General features: G+C 38.3%; 3 protein-coding genes and 1 non-coding gene across 9 annotated transcripts in view; 1 reads left to right on the top strand and 3 right to left on the bottom strand.

The window, feature by feature from the left end:
* Positions 1–3,517: 3,517 nt before the first annotated feature.
* Positions 3,518–3,713, bottom strand: LOC144712555 (U2 spliceosomal RNA). The gene has a single exon (XR_013583822.1). It is a non-coding gene; the product is annotated as a U2 spliceosomal RNA (small nuclear RNA).
* Positions 3,714–4,963: 1,250 nt separating this feature from the next.
* SR (serine racemase) lies at positions 4,964–9,153 on the bottom strand. 5 transcript variants are annotated; one of them, XR_013583723.1, is made up of 9 exons: positions 8,743–8,929; positions 8,284–8,446; positions 8,118–8,204; positions 7,826–8,056; positions 7,265–7,338; positions 7,007–7,193; positions 6,163–6,468; positions 5,976–6,047; positions 4,964–5,199 (listed from the first exon to the last, which is right to left on the bottom strand). XR_013583723.1 is itself a non-coding variant. In XM_078586247.1 (8 exons), the coding sequence occupies exons 2-7, from the start codon at positions 8,442–8,444 to the stop codon at positions 6,207–6,209; spliced, it is 1,002 nt and encodes a 333-aa protein (XP_078442373.1). In that variant the 5' UTR covers positions 8,445–8,446; positions 9,131–9,153; the 3' UTR covers positions 5,782–6,047; positions 6,163–6,206. The 5 variants fall into 5 exon arrangements, 4 of the variants coding, with proteins under 4 accessions (XP_078442373.1, XP_078442372.1, XP_078442371.1 ...); XM_078586247.1 differs by lacking the exons at positions 4,964–5,199; positions 8,743–8,929 and adding an exon at positions 9,131–9,153 and having other exon boundaries at positions 5,782–6,047; XM_078586246.1 differs by lacking the exons at positions 4,964–5,199; positions 8,743–8,929 and adding an exon at positions 8,972–9,087 and having other exon boundaries at positions 5,782–6,047; positions 8,284–8,454.
* LOC144712065 (Pectinacetylesterase family protein) lies at positions 9,139–11,964 on the bottom strand. 2 transcript variants are annotated; one of them, XM_078586243.1, is made up of 13 exons: positions 11,509–11,957; positions 11,326–11,408; positions 11,090–11,219; positions 10,799–10,878; positions 10,594–10,680; positions 10,387–10,511; positions 10,257–10,317; positions 10,121–10,177; positions 9,964–10,041; positions 9,771–9,876; positions 9,555–9,703; positions 9,372–9,470; positions 9,139–9,277 (listed from the first exon to the last, which is right to left on the bottom strand). In XM_078586243.1, exons 1-13 carry the CDS (start codon positions 11,705–11,707, stop codon positions 9,266–9,268), a joined length of 1,266 nt encoding a protein of 421 aa, XP_078442369.1. In that variant the 5' UTR covers positions 11,708–11,957; the 3' UTR covers positions 9,139–9,265. The 2 variants fall into 2 exon arrangements, 1 of the variants encoding a protein (XP_078442369.1); XR_013583721.1 differs by lacking the exon at positions 9,139–9,277 and having other exon boundaries at positions 9,555–9,696; positions 11,509–11,964.
* The window catches only part of LOC144712515 (acyl-CoA thioesterase II), a 57,183-nt gene continuing 54,604 nt past the window's right edge, over positions 11,715–14,293 (top strand). Inside the window, exons 1-5 of the mRNA XM_078586807.1 lie at positions 11,715–11,886; positions 12,488–12,610; positions 12,733–12,822; positions 12,995–13,062; positions 13,539–13,611. Coding sequence (XP_078442933.1) covers positions 11,715–11,886; positions 12,488–12,610; positions 12,733–12,822; positions 12,995–13,062; positions 13,539–13,611 — 526 coding nt within the window. The remainder of the gene's footprint in view (positions 11,887–12,487; positions 12,611–12,732; positions 12,823–12,994; positions 13,063–13,538; positions 13,612–14,293) is intronic.

Here is a 14,293-nt window from a genome sequence, read left to right as displayed (position 1 = left end):
TCCCTCCACGATGGATGTGATAGGAATGACACAAAAAAGATGGTAGATCAATAACCTGGATCACCAAGATGGAAAATTATATTTTATGCATTAGATATTATGTAGATATGTCGAAAGGGTACATTCTTGAATAGCTCAACACATCTTAGTTGAGGAATTGAGAAATCATATATTCATTTTGTGCCAAGGAGATTTGATCATGTGGTTTTATGATATATTATGATTCTATTATTATTCTTCAGATGCAAGAATGCCTTAATTTTCTGTCAATAGAAATACTTGTACCTATGAATAGGAAAAGAACAACAATCCATCCACGAGATGTCTTTAGTGTCTCAAGTCTGAGGACTATTCATGCAATAATGACATGAATCAACCTGATTGGCGTTAAGTATAATATTTTCAACGATTCATACGTATAAATTTTGGGAACTATTTCCCTAAATAGCACCCACTTCATGTTCTTAATGTCTACTACACACTAATGGCTACCAGAATAGCCATACTCGTCATACAAGTGGGACTATATAATGTAATTGTATTTGGATATTTCAAAGTCCTTTTTGGGCATCATTCAAATGAGAATTTATAATTTATTAAGACTATCACTGTCTATATTATAATTTCATCATAATTCCCTTGGTAATATCATGTATTCATGGAGTTCATTGGAAGCATCAGACATGCATTTTATGCATATATTGTATCAATGATTATTGAACGGGATGTGAAATAAATGTTTAGCTCACCGCCTACATACATTTAGATTAGTGATGACCCTTAAGAGAAAGCGACATTGTTGGCGAGTAATGTGAGGTTGAGTTTTTCACTAAGAGTTGCAACACAACAAACATTCATAATGTCAAACCATAGCAAAGTAGGCCTCTATTCTCCTCTTTATTAATATATGTCATAACCGGGAGATGTACAAGACAATGTTATTCTATCCAAATATTTTGATATCTATCTCTAGTATCCTTTGAATAAGAATATCTAGAACACATGTTTCAAGGTAAGCAATCATCATACTTCCATCTTTCATAATGCATCTACTCATTTCGTGTATTCAAGGACTTCATTACTAATCTCAAGCGAGAATAATAAGGAATAAATTGTTTACTACAATGAGAAAAAAATGAGTATTCAAAGTCTTATTGGCAAATAGGAAGTATAATATCCATTTCCACCAACACCGCTGTGACATGAATCACATGGTTGGCAGTTAGGTACAAAATCATCCATGGATTTATATAGACCAACATAGTGAAATTTCTCCCCATAGTGCACCAACAATCTAACCTCAGTGTCTCCACACAAATGGTTATAGGATCAACCACCCTCATTGTATGAGCAAGATTAGAAAGTGCTATTTTATCCATATATTTTGATGTCCTTCTTGAATACCATTTAAGTATGAATATTTAGGATGTGCACTTAAATGTCTTGAAGCCATATATTAAGATATCATCATAATTCCCTTATCGTAACATATTATTGGGCTTCATTATAAGCATGCCACATGCATTATAAGCATCAAATAGTCACTCGCATGCAAGCAGTATATAAGTTTATCTCTATCAGGCATAAAAATGCACAATAATAATTTCTAGTAAGAACCTTTGGGATTCGACGTAAATAACTGAAGTGATTATCAAATATATGGTGGTAAAATTGAATTTAAGTAGATATCATTGTCTTTGACTTAATTTAACAGATCAATATTTGTTTTATATCTTCTATTAAATCAGAATCAAACTTTGTATCTTCTTTAAAATGATTTATTCTCATTATGAATGTCTCTATCATTATATTCAAGGAAAAATTAATAAAATTATATGCTACTCTGGATTGATTCAAATTAAATGGTATTGACATTCATCTTATCTTAAATAAAATTTATAAATCTTCTATACCCTATTTCAATATCCCCATAATGATTATGATATTTATTTTTTTCTATAATATGTCAAATGTCTTTTTATTTTTTAGTTTTAAAAAATTCATCAATTTAAATATTAAATTCATTTATCAATTATATTTAATTATAAATTTTAATTTAAATCACCTCACGTCCTACAACTTTTTTTCTCACAAAATAGATTTTCATAAAATTATTTATTTTTTGATTTTGGTTCAAGTTTAAGATATGAAACTGAAACTTGTAAATTATATTAAATCTCAATATCTGGATCCATTTAAAAACAAAAATTTTAAATAATAATTCCTTTATGTAAAGCTAGATCCCCAATTAATGGAGAATAATCATATAGTGAATGAAAATAGAGAGTACCCTTGATAAAAGACAAGATGATATGACAAACCTGATAAAAATAGTTCTGTTCCCATTGCTCAAAATGCTTATATTTATCAATGACTACAGGCTACTATTAATATATATAAAAAAATCAGGATTAATACATTCAGAAAGTGGATAGACCTTAGCTTTCAGAACCAATGACTTATAGAGAATAGCTATATTATAAGTCAGTCAGTCTTCAGACTTAAAACAGAGTAGAAATTTTGAATTTATTATTTTGAGTCCTTATAAATGAGAGGTAAATATCAGTAAATAAACAAATCAATTTCATTTTTTATGATTTGAAAATCAGGACGCTAAATAAACATGAGATAGTATTTGGATGTATTTATAGTTCCTCCCCAAGTAACACAGTAAATGGACACTTTAACAGTGGATTGTTCTTGTATTGGGCACTGGAAGATCCTGGCACATCCTTATGGAATAAAGCTTCACACGTGAACATGAGTTTGGTCGAGGAACCCATGGGCTTTAAATATCTTCTTGAACACCTGAATGTGAAGCAACACCTACTGAGCCACATTTTCATGGAGAGTATACAACTCATGGTGTTAATTTAAACATATATATCATAAAGCTAAATTTTATGGGTGTATGAAAAATTGATGTCATGACAAGTTTAGAGTTCCGAAATTCCACTGTTTAATTGTCAAGTTTCCAATATAGAGTTGTAATCCAAATATATATGACAGATAAACATATCATTCTGCTAGTACGACAAAATGCTTTGAGATCCAGTAAAATCAAGCCCATCGACTATCCATTATTTACTTATTCAGTTATATGAACAACTCAAAAATAAGATACCTGGCATACAAGCCAGAGGTGTGCATAAACTAGAATTCTGCTATGCGTTAACGGTCAGTTCAGGAAATATCCAAATATCCCCAATCTCTTATATAATATCCCATATATTGGAACATCGGATTAGTCACTGTATAAACTTTTAAAGGCAATTTTTCATGCCTCCGATCCGTCACCAGTAAAAAACTCTTTATTCTGAATTTTGAAAAATAAATGTACGAAATAACTGCCTGATAATTAATCGCCAGACAACTAATGCAAGATAAGTATTTTAGCTTACATTTACAAATGACCTTATTGTGAGTCATTTAAGCGAATGAAACATAAAACCAATACTAATTTATTACTGTTAAGAAATTAGTATCTTCTCTTATAATATTTAGAAAGTTGGATCGGTAGGGGTGCGCCAGGCCGATGCAGTAGTGCAACGCAAGGGCGACGCGCGAGGGCCCCAGTGGCAAGCCACTGTGGTGGGCTCTCCACCATAAGAAATTAATTTAATATCATGTGGGCCGATGGCCCACGTATCAGATATTAAACTGATAAGAACAGATACTACACTTGATCTTAGCCAAAAGGCCGAGAAAGGTATGATTTGATGGATGCAGTCGACCAATTATTTATAATCCTCTCTGAACGTACTTTAAAATCCCTCCATATGGGACTATCTTACAAATTCGATGATTAGAATATCGCCACCATTTAAATGGTATCCAACGGCCTGAAACGATTGACGTTTTAAAGAGCGGGTGGGATTTTCCCTTTACCCGCGGTCGTAATATTGTTAGTTATTCTACATATTTTTCACCGAGGCACAATCAAAATGTCAACGGGAAATATCAAACCTAGGTTTCAATTAAACTTCAAATTCAGCGAACAAAATATAAATTTCTGAGAAAGATAGAGCGAGTGAGCGTTCTTTAGTATTGATCCTTGCAACAGGGAAAATGCAATCAACTTCGAGGAAGATGATATTAGTATATAATTTCTTACAGTAAAACTTTAATTAATGAGGCCTTCAAGACATGTTCTTTAAAATATTTTTTCAATCTATTTTTAATGTGACACCTGAAAAAGCTTGTTACACGGTCGAAGTCTCTGGCTCCCAGTTTTCACGGTATTAGTAAATATTCATCAAGTCGGATTCTTATCCAACAGTCTCAAACGAATTCCAAATCATTGTGTAAGTTGAATTCTTATGGTAAGAGTAGCTAAAAAGCTTTATACAATGTTATCATCTCACCATAGGAAAATCAATCTGGTGTTTGATATCAACATATTGATATCTATCATATTCTTTAGATTAGTAGTTTGTAAATCCACTTGGTACAAGTGTCAGGTTCAATTCATACTTTGTGGGTATTGTGTTTGATCATTAAACCGTTTCGATGCTTATTTGATCATTAACTTTGAATTCTATTTTTCACAATAAACGGTTTTCACGGGATATACCGATAATGGAGGAGAAATTTGACCATTGGCAAACCAACATTTTACTTAATGTGAGAACATTGCTTCATTTCTCATCAAACGGACGACAAATCATTCCAAATAATACCACGTTTCAACAAATTAGATCCTGAGTATAGTTTTAAATTCATTATTGTGATTTTACTCTCTAAATAGTAATTTATCTTATATTACTCGCCGTGCACCCTCACAGGTTGTAAGGTGTTATGGGTTCATGGGTGCATATAATGAAAAAAACAATTTATTTTCATTTTCTTAAATGCGCACTCTCAGAGGAAGTATGAAAAGAGAAAAGTATATTTGAGTTGTTAATCTTGCCATGACTTCACCGGCTTGAAACTTAGTCAATGGATAGATAATGGGGCTCCAGAATTATTAAGAAAGAACACAGTATCATTAAAATACAATTAGAAAAAACTCATACATTTGAATATTTGTGGAGGTTTCACAAAGAACATTGAGATGAAGCAATCATACATATCTATTTTTTATCCACTTTGAAATTTTTGAGGAGAGAGAGATGTTGGAAATCAAAACAAGTTATTTTTTCAAAAATAACTTGGTCTCAAAATAATAGCCCATGTCTTCGGTAAATCTCTTTTAAATACCTGAAAAGGAGATATACGTTATCAAAGTATCCATCCATTAACGAGGACTGAAAAACATGAGGACAACGGTTGATAAATGAATACTGTTAACTTACTAAAAAATTCAGGTTTCCCTTTTGTATTTCCATTTTCCTTACTGTTCTTATTGTTTTATTAACGTCGTATTCGTGCTTGTTAAGTTGATTTTTTTAACAATCAACTTACTCTGAGGCTGTGATCAGTCCGGCATCTTGTCGTACCTGTCTCTATTCCTTCATACTAAAGCTTGTTGTGTCTCTAATTCCAACAGATTCAATAGCATTGAATTTAATTTTTAAGAAATGCGCTCAGTAAAAATTGTTTTGAGAGGTCTTTACCATAATGAAGACAGTGCCTGAAAGTAATGCTATGGAAAGGAAATAATGACCATGGTCAAATATTTTTATTCATTGCTTTCGACTATTGTAATTTACTTTTGCTGTCAAAAAATACGTTTGTTATTTATTTTGTTTTGGAAAAAAGATGCTTTCTATTTTTAGGTTTTATTGGCGTGCTTTATACTATCATGCACTGTTCCACTTTGCCAAATTAACACAGAAGATAGAGAACGAATAAACGAAGTTTTCTTCCCAAATTCCTGCTAATACTCAATTCCTAACAAAATGTCAAGCACAAAAGCCACAAAAGATAAGCTAGGAAGAAATCATAGAAACAAAAGAACATCAGAAGTAATGTTGATGTGCATGTGATCACATTGCACAACATGAATTCTACTTCAATCATCCAACATAACTCACCTCCAGCTTATGAACTTCAGAAGGAATGTTCAAGGGAGACAACATCACAGTCATTACTGAGCTGATTGCTACCTGAAAAAAAGCCAAGAAAATTAGAAATCCTTGTGCCAGTCAAACTGAGCCTAGAAATTAATAAAAAAGATTATAGTTAAAATCCAAATCATCAGACATAAAACCCAGCACCAACCTTGGTGACACTCCCCTCCAGCTTATGGCCTTCAGAAAGAATGTTCATGTACGGGAGCATGACTGGTGAAGTGACTGCCACAAGATGCCCAAATCGACGTTGCCTCCGGAGAGGACGATCCCGATATTTTGGCTGACACCAAAAGCAGGAGATGCTTGGAACTTCTTCGAGAGGACGGCAGCGAGGCCAATGGCGCCGCTGGGTTCAACGGCAACCTTCAGAATCTCATAGCACATTCCCATGGCCTCCACAATTTCCTGGTCTTCAACCGTGATGACATCATCCACCAAGTCCCGCACAACTGGCCTGTGTTCAATATTGACGAGAGAAAGATAAGAAAAAAGATAAAATAGTAATACAGACCCAAATTCAATTAAACTAGGGGGTGCCATACCCTTCATAAAGGAAATTACAATAATATCCCTATATCTCACAGGCATGACTTATGTGACAAGGTCTGGTGACATCTTTGATTACTGGGAAGTAGACGTGGCCGTTCGGTTCTTTTTGTGCAAATTTGTGCGAATTGTTTCGTTCTTTTGGGTTTTCCGAACAGAACAAAAACGAATTCGAACAGAACATCGCACAGACCCATGTGCAGTTCTCTTGTTTGCTTTGTGCGAATTTTGTTCTAGTTTTGTTTGCATGTGCAAATTTTGTTCGTTTTTGAAAATAAAAAAGAACAGAACAAAGAATAAGGCCCTGTGCGGTTCTTTTGTGGAATTTTTTGTTTGTTTTAAACGAACAGAACAGAACAACCATGTCTACTGGGAAGGTTGCGGCGATTTTTCAACCATCAATATTAAAAAAGAATAAGTATTTTTTTTATCAAGAAAACACTAACCAGGTCAGGCTGCCGAGGGAAGCTCTAAGGCCATCAGCTATGGTGTTGACCTTCGATAAGGTGATGATCTGTCCACTGGCCTTGGACTGGGCAACATCATCTGCACCAGCTGGCTCAGCAGCTATGATTTGGATACAAGGGTTGATCGCCTTGGCTGCCAGCGCTACGCCAGATATCAATCCCCCCCCTGGATCCAACGCAAGAAGCGATATTTACAGGGAGATGATAGGAAGAGAGCTAAAATGCCAAGAGACTTGCCGCTTATGGGAGCGATGATGGTATCGATGTTTGGAACCTGGTCCAGTAGCTCAAGGGAGATTGTGCCCTGTCCACTGTTTCATTCAGTTGAAATAAAAGTGAAAATGGATTCACATAAAAAATGGCATTTATCTTCTTTCTTAACTTTCTAATTCACCAAGTTCTATCCTATAAAGTGGAATCTGATACAATTCACAAACTTTCAATGGGTGTTTTCGTCAATTTCCCCACAAGGGCATGTTCGTATTTGGGTTTTTTCTTGGATACTAATTGACTGGGATATTCGTGCAGGTTCTTTTAGAGAAAAGCATTTTCCCCGGAGGTGGTTGAGCTAAGTTTACTGATTCATTCTTGGCTCTGCCCAGCTAAAGTGAGGGCTCCCACCAGTTAAAGGGAAGCATTGAAGAAGGGGTTTTGGAAAATATCAGAATCCACCATTTGCCGGGAAATTATTCAGTCAATATATTTTGGAAAGATCTTCTTTAATGTCGGAACTAAAAATGAAAGAGTCGAGAAATACTAGCATATTCACTATTTAGCCTGGTTTTAATAGATGATCACCTGATGATAAATGGGTCGTTGTACGGATGAACGAGAACGGCGCCGGTTTCTTCCTGAATACGTTTTGCGGTGAGCTCTCTTGCTTCCATTGAGGGTTCAGTCCAGATAACCTGCCCGCCATGGCGCACGACGTTCTCAACCTTACACTTGGGGGCATTATTGGGAATAACGATATAAGCTGGAATTCCTCGCAGCTTTGCTGCCAAGGCCAGCGCCGCTGCGTGGTTACCACTGGAAAGATCAACGTCTCAGAATCCTACACGAATCTATGATATGTGAATCGAAAATTGACCTGCTGTGAGTTAATACTCCTCTGCCGACACAGTCGTCGTCGAGGGAGAAAACAGCATTGCAGGCTCCCCTGAACTTAAAGGCTCCCCTGAAAAAATATTATTTAGAGGGCTTTAAGTAAAAGAGAAAAAACACATGATCTGAGATTTTAATTGTTTAAGAGTTACCCTTTCTGGAAACACTCTGATTTAAAGAAGAGGCTTTTGCCGGAGAGAAGATCCAATGTTTGGGAGGTAAGGACCGGGGTCTCGTGTATGTAGGGATCGATCCGGGCATGGGCTTGTCTGATGGATTCGATGTCGGCTGCATAGGTCTTCTCACCATTCATCTCTGCAGTTCTAATCGTCACAATTCGGAAAAGTAAATTACTAAAGCTCTGATTGAAGGTTTGAAGTCGTTAAAAACTCAAGGGACGAAGAGAAAGACGATCAATAGAGAGAAATCCGAGAGAATCGGGACTAGCCTTCAAGAAAGAATAATGGAGGAAAAAGTAATATTTGATTCTGCAGCTTGAAATGAACTGAAAACACACGGAAGAAGCAATAACATTTGGTTCTTCCTCCAAAAAAATACTAAGACACAATGAGATCAAGGTAACATTTTCGCTTCGTGACTATCCGTTCGACCTCCGCGAAGCTCTGGAAATAGTTGAGATATATTAACAAGCGCATCCTGAAAAACTCCGTACAAGAGGAGAAATCGAGCGTGATCGTCAGAGGCCACGCCAACCAGAACGTTTAATAAGAGTATCATAACCATGAATTTTAGCTGAAGATATGGGGAAGGTATTCGGCAATGCTATCGATATACCAAAACTCCGTGAAAAGCCACGAGATATAGTGAAGATGAACGCACCGGAAGCGAGTAGAAGCCGACGCTTCTAAAGGAATGGAGACAACCCGGAGTCTACGAGAGACTCGCCGGTGAAACCTCAAGTCGAGGAATCAGTGGAATGAAAATATAATAACCCGATAACGATTGGACGGTTACATTTATTCCCGTCGGTGATCTTACCGTTTCACTGTCGAATGATCTTACCACATGAAATTGCCTCATTTATTTCATCAATCAATTTACATAAATCAATGCCATAAAGTTTCTATTTTCGTGGCCATGGGGATGTGAAGATGTGTCTTTGTTCTTCCCAGATCACGCCAGTCCCTACGGAAGAAGTCGTAGGCGAGGATCGTCAAGAGAACTATGGCTTGATTTTAACATTACGTAAGGTTAATAAATGTATAGGGTCGAGAATTGCCTGAGGTCCTTGACATTTTCGATCGAACGGATTCGACGAGTCGATGAATCTCGCATCCTCTCTTTCGAAGTACCAGTCCCCAACAGCGCCAGCGATTGTCTGTATGAGGTGGAAGATTTTCAGAATAAGTTTACGATATTTAGATTGGGAGTTCGTAAATTAGAAAACAGTCGCTGTGATTACCTTTCCTTTGATTTTCGGTGAGAATGGTGCAAACCAGGCTTCTCGCAGCTCACTCTGACAGTGTGCGAAACAGGGATTTATGAACAATCCTCCGTCCTTTTCTAGGAAGAACGAGGCCGAGAGTGCAGCCAGCATCTGATCTCTGTAACCTATTGACAAATATTTTATTTTTTCTTAATTTTAATAAAAAATATCATATTATTTATCATCGGAAACCTCGCAGGATAGAAATCTGGGCAGATGTGCATGTCGTTGAGTTGAGCTTGCAGCGAGTCCAATGATCATGCGGATCGGCAGAGGGAGGCACGAAGATATGGTTAAACTGGTCCAAAGAAGCATGCCTCTCAAATTAGTAAGTCTCTAATAATACTACGGCGGACATTATATTTACTTTCCTTTCGAAAAATACCTGGAATGCATCGTATGCCGAGTTTAAGATGAAGAATGGCGTTTTAATGAATGGCAGCGCGTACTGGGGAAATAAACACTGCCGAAGATTGAATTAGCATGATATCCATTGCATCTGAAAAATGAAAAAAAGTAATATCTGAGGCGAGGGAAAGAACCAGGCGAGGGTCGGGCAGAGATTTGACGCATCCTGCATTGAGATTTTCTAGCTCTCCCTGCCCATGTTACGAACTTTGCATTTACTACAAAATTCCGCGTGATTCATCAATTTATTTATGAGAGGAGAGCAGAGACCTGAAGATCGACGACGCCATTGAAAAATGCTCTCATGGTGTCGTTGCCTGCCACGTCTCTCCTGAGAAAAATCCTCGAAATTAGGAAATACGTTCCGTTGGAGAATGGGTTCTTCTTGGCAAATACCCACGCATCAAGGAAGAAGCCAGCATCGCTCAAACACTTCACAGTTGACGCCTCCGGAAGAAGCCTTCTGAACTTGTCGCAGTGAATGAACGTCGCCAGGCCTCCAGCGGAACAGCCAGAAAGCAAAGCCTGATAACAGAAGAATTCCAAAGATCGACACTTCTCACCAAAAATTTCGAGTGTTTTGAGTCTTGAGCAGGTAACCAGTCACCTTCTCTGCCACGCCCAATCCCTTGGGAATGAGGTCTGCAACAATGGCTTCCCAGATCCTTTGTCCTCTAAAGTGGAGCACCAAACTCTGGAGAATCATTGGAATTTGGAAGAGAAGCATGGCAAGAAGATGAGCAAGAACAACTCTGAGGAAGAATCACGATCTCGAGGAATCATTACTGTTGGAGTTTCGAGGTGTTGCGTACGCCGTTGCGGTAAACTGAATTTCCTCCGAACGATGCGCCGTCGCAGTACCGGAGTTTAACACGGTTCCAGTTGTAGAAATCTGTTAATCATAAAGAACATCAGGATCTAACGCTCACCAAATTTCTGTTGCAGGAATGATTCTCTGCTCACCAAAAAGTTTCCTCTGGTTCTTATTCAAAATATTTTTTCTATCAAAAACAAATTTGATTGTACATTGATTTCGATAGAAAGGCATACTATATTTCTGCATTCGACATAGAGAATTATCGGTAGAGATAGAGAGAAATTACCAGGATTTTCCATCGGATCGGGGCTGAGAATGCCGGAGAAGATCTCGAGCCTGTTCATGTAGCGAGTTGATCCCCGCCGAGTTGTCGATCGAGCGAGGCAGGAGGCCACGCTGTTGCACCATCCTCCTCCCTAGCAAAAACAAGGATAACTGATCATCCACTCTGATCATTCCCTATTCTTCTCATATCAATTAAAATCTGTGAATCTGTGAGTTAGAAGCAGCTTGAACAGTTACCTCGAACTGGAGAAGCCAGTTGCCAGAGCCGTCACCGGAGCCTCTATCGAGGTGGTAAGCGGGAGAGCTCCCGTCCAAGCACACTGTTCAAGATATCCACACAAAGTGAAACAATTCAAATTACGCATCAAAAAGGATGAAACTCCAAAAACTCATGGAATGAGAAATCGCCGTCGGATCTACCAGCTCCTTTGGCCGCCGCTCGTGGAACACTCGTCATTCCGACCGCAGATCTCGATCCGCGTTGATTCGAAGCCGCTTTCTCAGGATTTGCGCTCCTCCGGTTCATCAAATCCTTCGTCTGCAGCGAGAATACCGCTGGAAACAGCGGAAATGCGAGAAGAAAGAGCAGATAAACGCAGAAGCAGCTCGGATTCCTCATCAGAAGAATGCAGCTTCAAGAACCAGAGCTCGGCGACGCCTGCTGGGATTTGAACTCGGAGATATCTCAGATCATCGTGGCCGCCGCTGGTTTTGCTTCTCGGACAAGAAGCTTCTGGAAGAGGAGGCTGCGTGAACACCGGCGAACTGCAGAGACGGCGCTGGAGTGTAGTTTCACGAGTGAGTCGTGGGTTTGAGACACGTGTCGCCTTGTCATTGGATTGAAAAGTTTCCGTCGCAGTCACAGGGGAATTGTGTTGTCCTCATTAATGTTCTCGCGGTGGCAAATATGCTATAGGGAGATATATATATAGTATGCTTGAGCATTTATTATATTTTTTATTCATCCACTTTCAATTAGTCTGGCCTGTCCAAACTGAACCCATTAATCGGATGGCGAAGCCCAATATATTCTGAGGATTGTTCCAAAGTATTTATACTGTTCTAAAGTTTTTTTTAAATCTAACAATAAAGTAGACACTGGACAGTGATGACGGCGATGTCGTGGCCGGTCCGCAGCCCTCCGTCATCGCCATCATCTACGTCTTAGGTTGACGGCAGATATGGAATTGACCATTACTGTTGTGATAGGACATATCACAGACGGATGACGGATGGATAACGAACAAACAACGACTGGTTGACGGACGGATGATGTCAGGATGACGGACGGGAAACGAACGGACGTCGAATGACGGAACGGGACGGGACGAAGGATTGGGCGTTCGTACGAGCATGTCGGCGAATTTCAGTGGGCCCAGCTGATCGGGTATATATTAAGCAAGTAATCAAGCCTTTTGCATCGCTTGGACCAATCGCGTGGCGTCTTCCTCCCGTTCTCTGTTGCTGAAGGTTTCCGGCTACAGTCAATACGTTGTCCGACTGATCATGGACACTGAAGAAGGTGATTTCAGAAACTGTAAATTGCGATCTCTGATGTTGTAACGAGTCGGCTGGAAAATTCTGTTCTCAATCGTGTTGTTAGCTCGATTTTTCTCATTTTCTTTATTTCGTGTCTCGCAGTAGTCGAATTTCTTGGCCAAGTTCCTTTATTGCTGAAACTTCCGAGCTCCTCCTTGCGGAAAATTGCGGCGACGGTGAAAGTTCGGGAGTACGGTATTGTTGACGAGACCTTCAAACCTTGACACGCAGAAATCGTTGAAAATTGTGTTTTTGCACGCTCAAAAATTGGGGCGCCTTTTTTCTGAGAATTATGAATCATTTGATTCGTCTCTTTTTTAGTTTGTTTATTCGGATCGAATCGTTCTCATCTTTGGAATGACTTTAGAACCGGGCGAGTATATTATTCGAGAAGGCCAGGAAGCAGATGGAATTTATTTTATTTGGAAGGGGGAGGTGAGGATGCTTCTCTTCAGTTTTGTCGCGAATTTGACCCTTAATATTTTGCTAAAGTTTTTTTTGTCATTTTATTTATCATGTAGAGTTCTGGTGTTGAAAGAAACAGTCAGTAAAATGTGAAAGAACAACGGCTGGTGGATTTTGTTACGGACATACCAGTTCACTAACTCTCCGTAGGATAGTTGACAGGGGACCGAAAAGGTAGAGAAGCCGTAAACGTTACTACGGATGTGATACTCAAAATCGACCTCGTTATACCTCAGTCTGTTAATAGATGCTCAGTGAATCTTGTGAAACTTTAATTATCCCCGTCAGCACCCGAAGTGTTCATATTCATTTTTACTGTCGTTGCTGAAATTTAGAAAAATAAAATTTCAACATGTTTAGAGAGTTCTATAATTCACTATTACTTCATTCTAGCGTTTCTCTGTACTTCCGTATCAGTCCGTGTGATCCCAGAGTTCTACTTGTAGGCTGAAGTTTTTAGGTTTGTTGACTCAGAGGAGGGAAGCTATCTTTTGAAGCAGTTTGACTATTTTGGATACGGTACGAAAATATTCTTTATTTTTTCGAAGTCATTAATTCAACAAAAATTAGGCTGTTTCATTCCTGATTTTTACGTCTCCTTTTTCTTGATTTTTTTTCGACTGATGAATCTTCAAAGTTTGATGCGTAACCTGATGAACATAATAACTAATGGTTCTAACTGGAAAGGTCGTGAATTACCAAAGACCTGTCTTTCAAAAGAAAGCTCTATATTATGAAGGCTCAGGTGTTTTGCCTGTACACCATCAAGCATAGTTGTCATTTTGCTTTAATTTTTCATGGTTTTTTCCTTTTATTATTGTTTGCTGCTTTCCTTGGAGAACATGGAAAGGGGCATTGTGCGTATTTCTTACTTGATTTCAATTTTTGTCACCAGAGTCCATCAGAGTACTCTCTTGATTAATTTGTATGAATCAAAATCGGAAAGATAAATACCACTGTGCTTCCAATATTCTGATTTCACTCCCTAGCATTGCATGAAATTATTATGGATAAGAAACAAGGTATCTTCCCTAACCTTTGTGCTGCATATCTTACCTTCCTTGGTAGAGCATCATGACGAGGGATCATTTTTGATGATATTATCCTGGACATGCTCTCAGTGATCAATGTTCGTTAAAGACAGTATCAAATTCGACAGGGCATTTGGTTGGCTCTCTTTTCTTTGCACTGGATCCTTATT

This window comes from Wolffia australiana, chromosome 14 (assembly GCF_029677425.1).
Source record: "Wolffia australiana isolate 7733 chromosome 14, ASM2967742v1".
NCBI lineage: Eukaryota > Viridiplantae > Streptophyta > Magnoliopsida > Alismatales > Araceae > Wolffia > Wolffia australiana.
This window is presented reverse-complemented; position numbering and strand designations above follow the sequence as displayed.

Excerpts from the sequence above, each read along its gene's own strand:
- SR (XM_078586244.1), bottom strand. The coding sequence starts at position 8,875 with ATGGTTATGATACTCTTATTAAACGTTCTGGTTGGCGTGGCCTCTGAC. Across the intron at positions 8,057-8,117 it reads GGAGTATTAACTCACAGCAG|TGGTAACCACGCAGCGGCGC; the intron begins GTCAATTTTCGA and ends TGATCTTTCCAG. Across the intron at positions 6,469-7,006 it reads TCCCTCGGCAGCCTGACCTG|GCCAGTTGTGCGGGACTTGG; the intron begins GTTAGTGTTTTC and ends TATTGAACACAG.
- LOC144712065 (XM_078586243.1), bottom strand. The coding sequence starts at position 11,707 with ATGAGGAATCCGAGCTGCTTCTGCGTTTATCTGCTCTTTCTTCTCGCA. Across the intron at positions 10,681-10,798 it reads ATTCAGTTTACCGCAACGGC|AGTTTGGTGCTCCACTTTAG; the intron begins GTACGCAACACC and ends ATGATTCTCCAG. Across the intron at positions 10,042-10,120 it reads CTCTGCCCGACCCTCGCCTG|TGTTTATTTCCCCAGTACGC; the intron begins GTTCTTTCCCTC and ends AATCTTCGGCAG.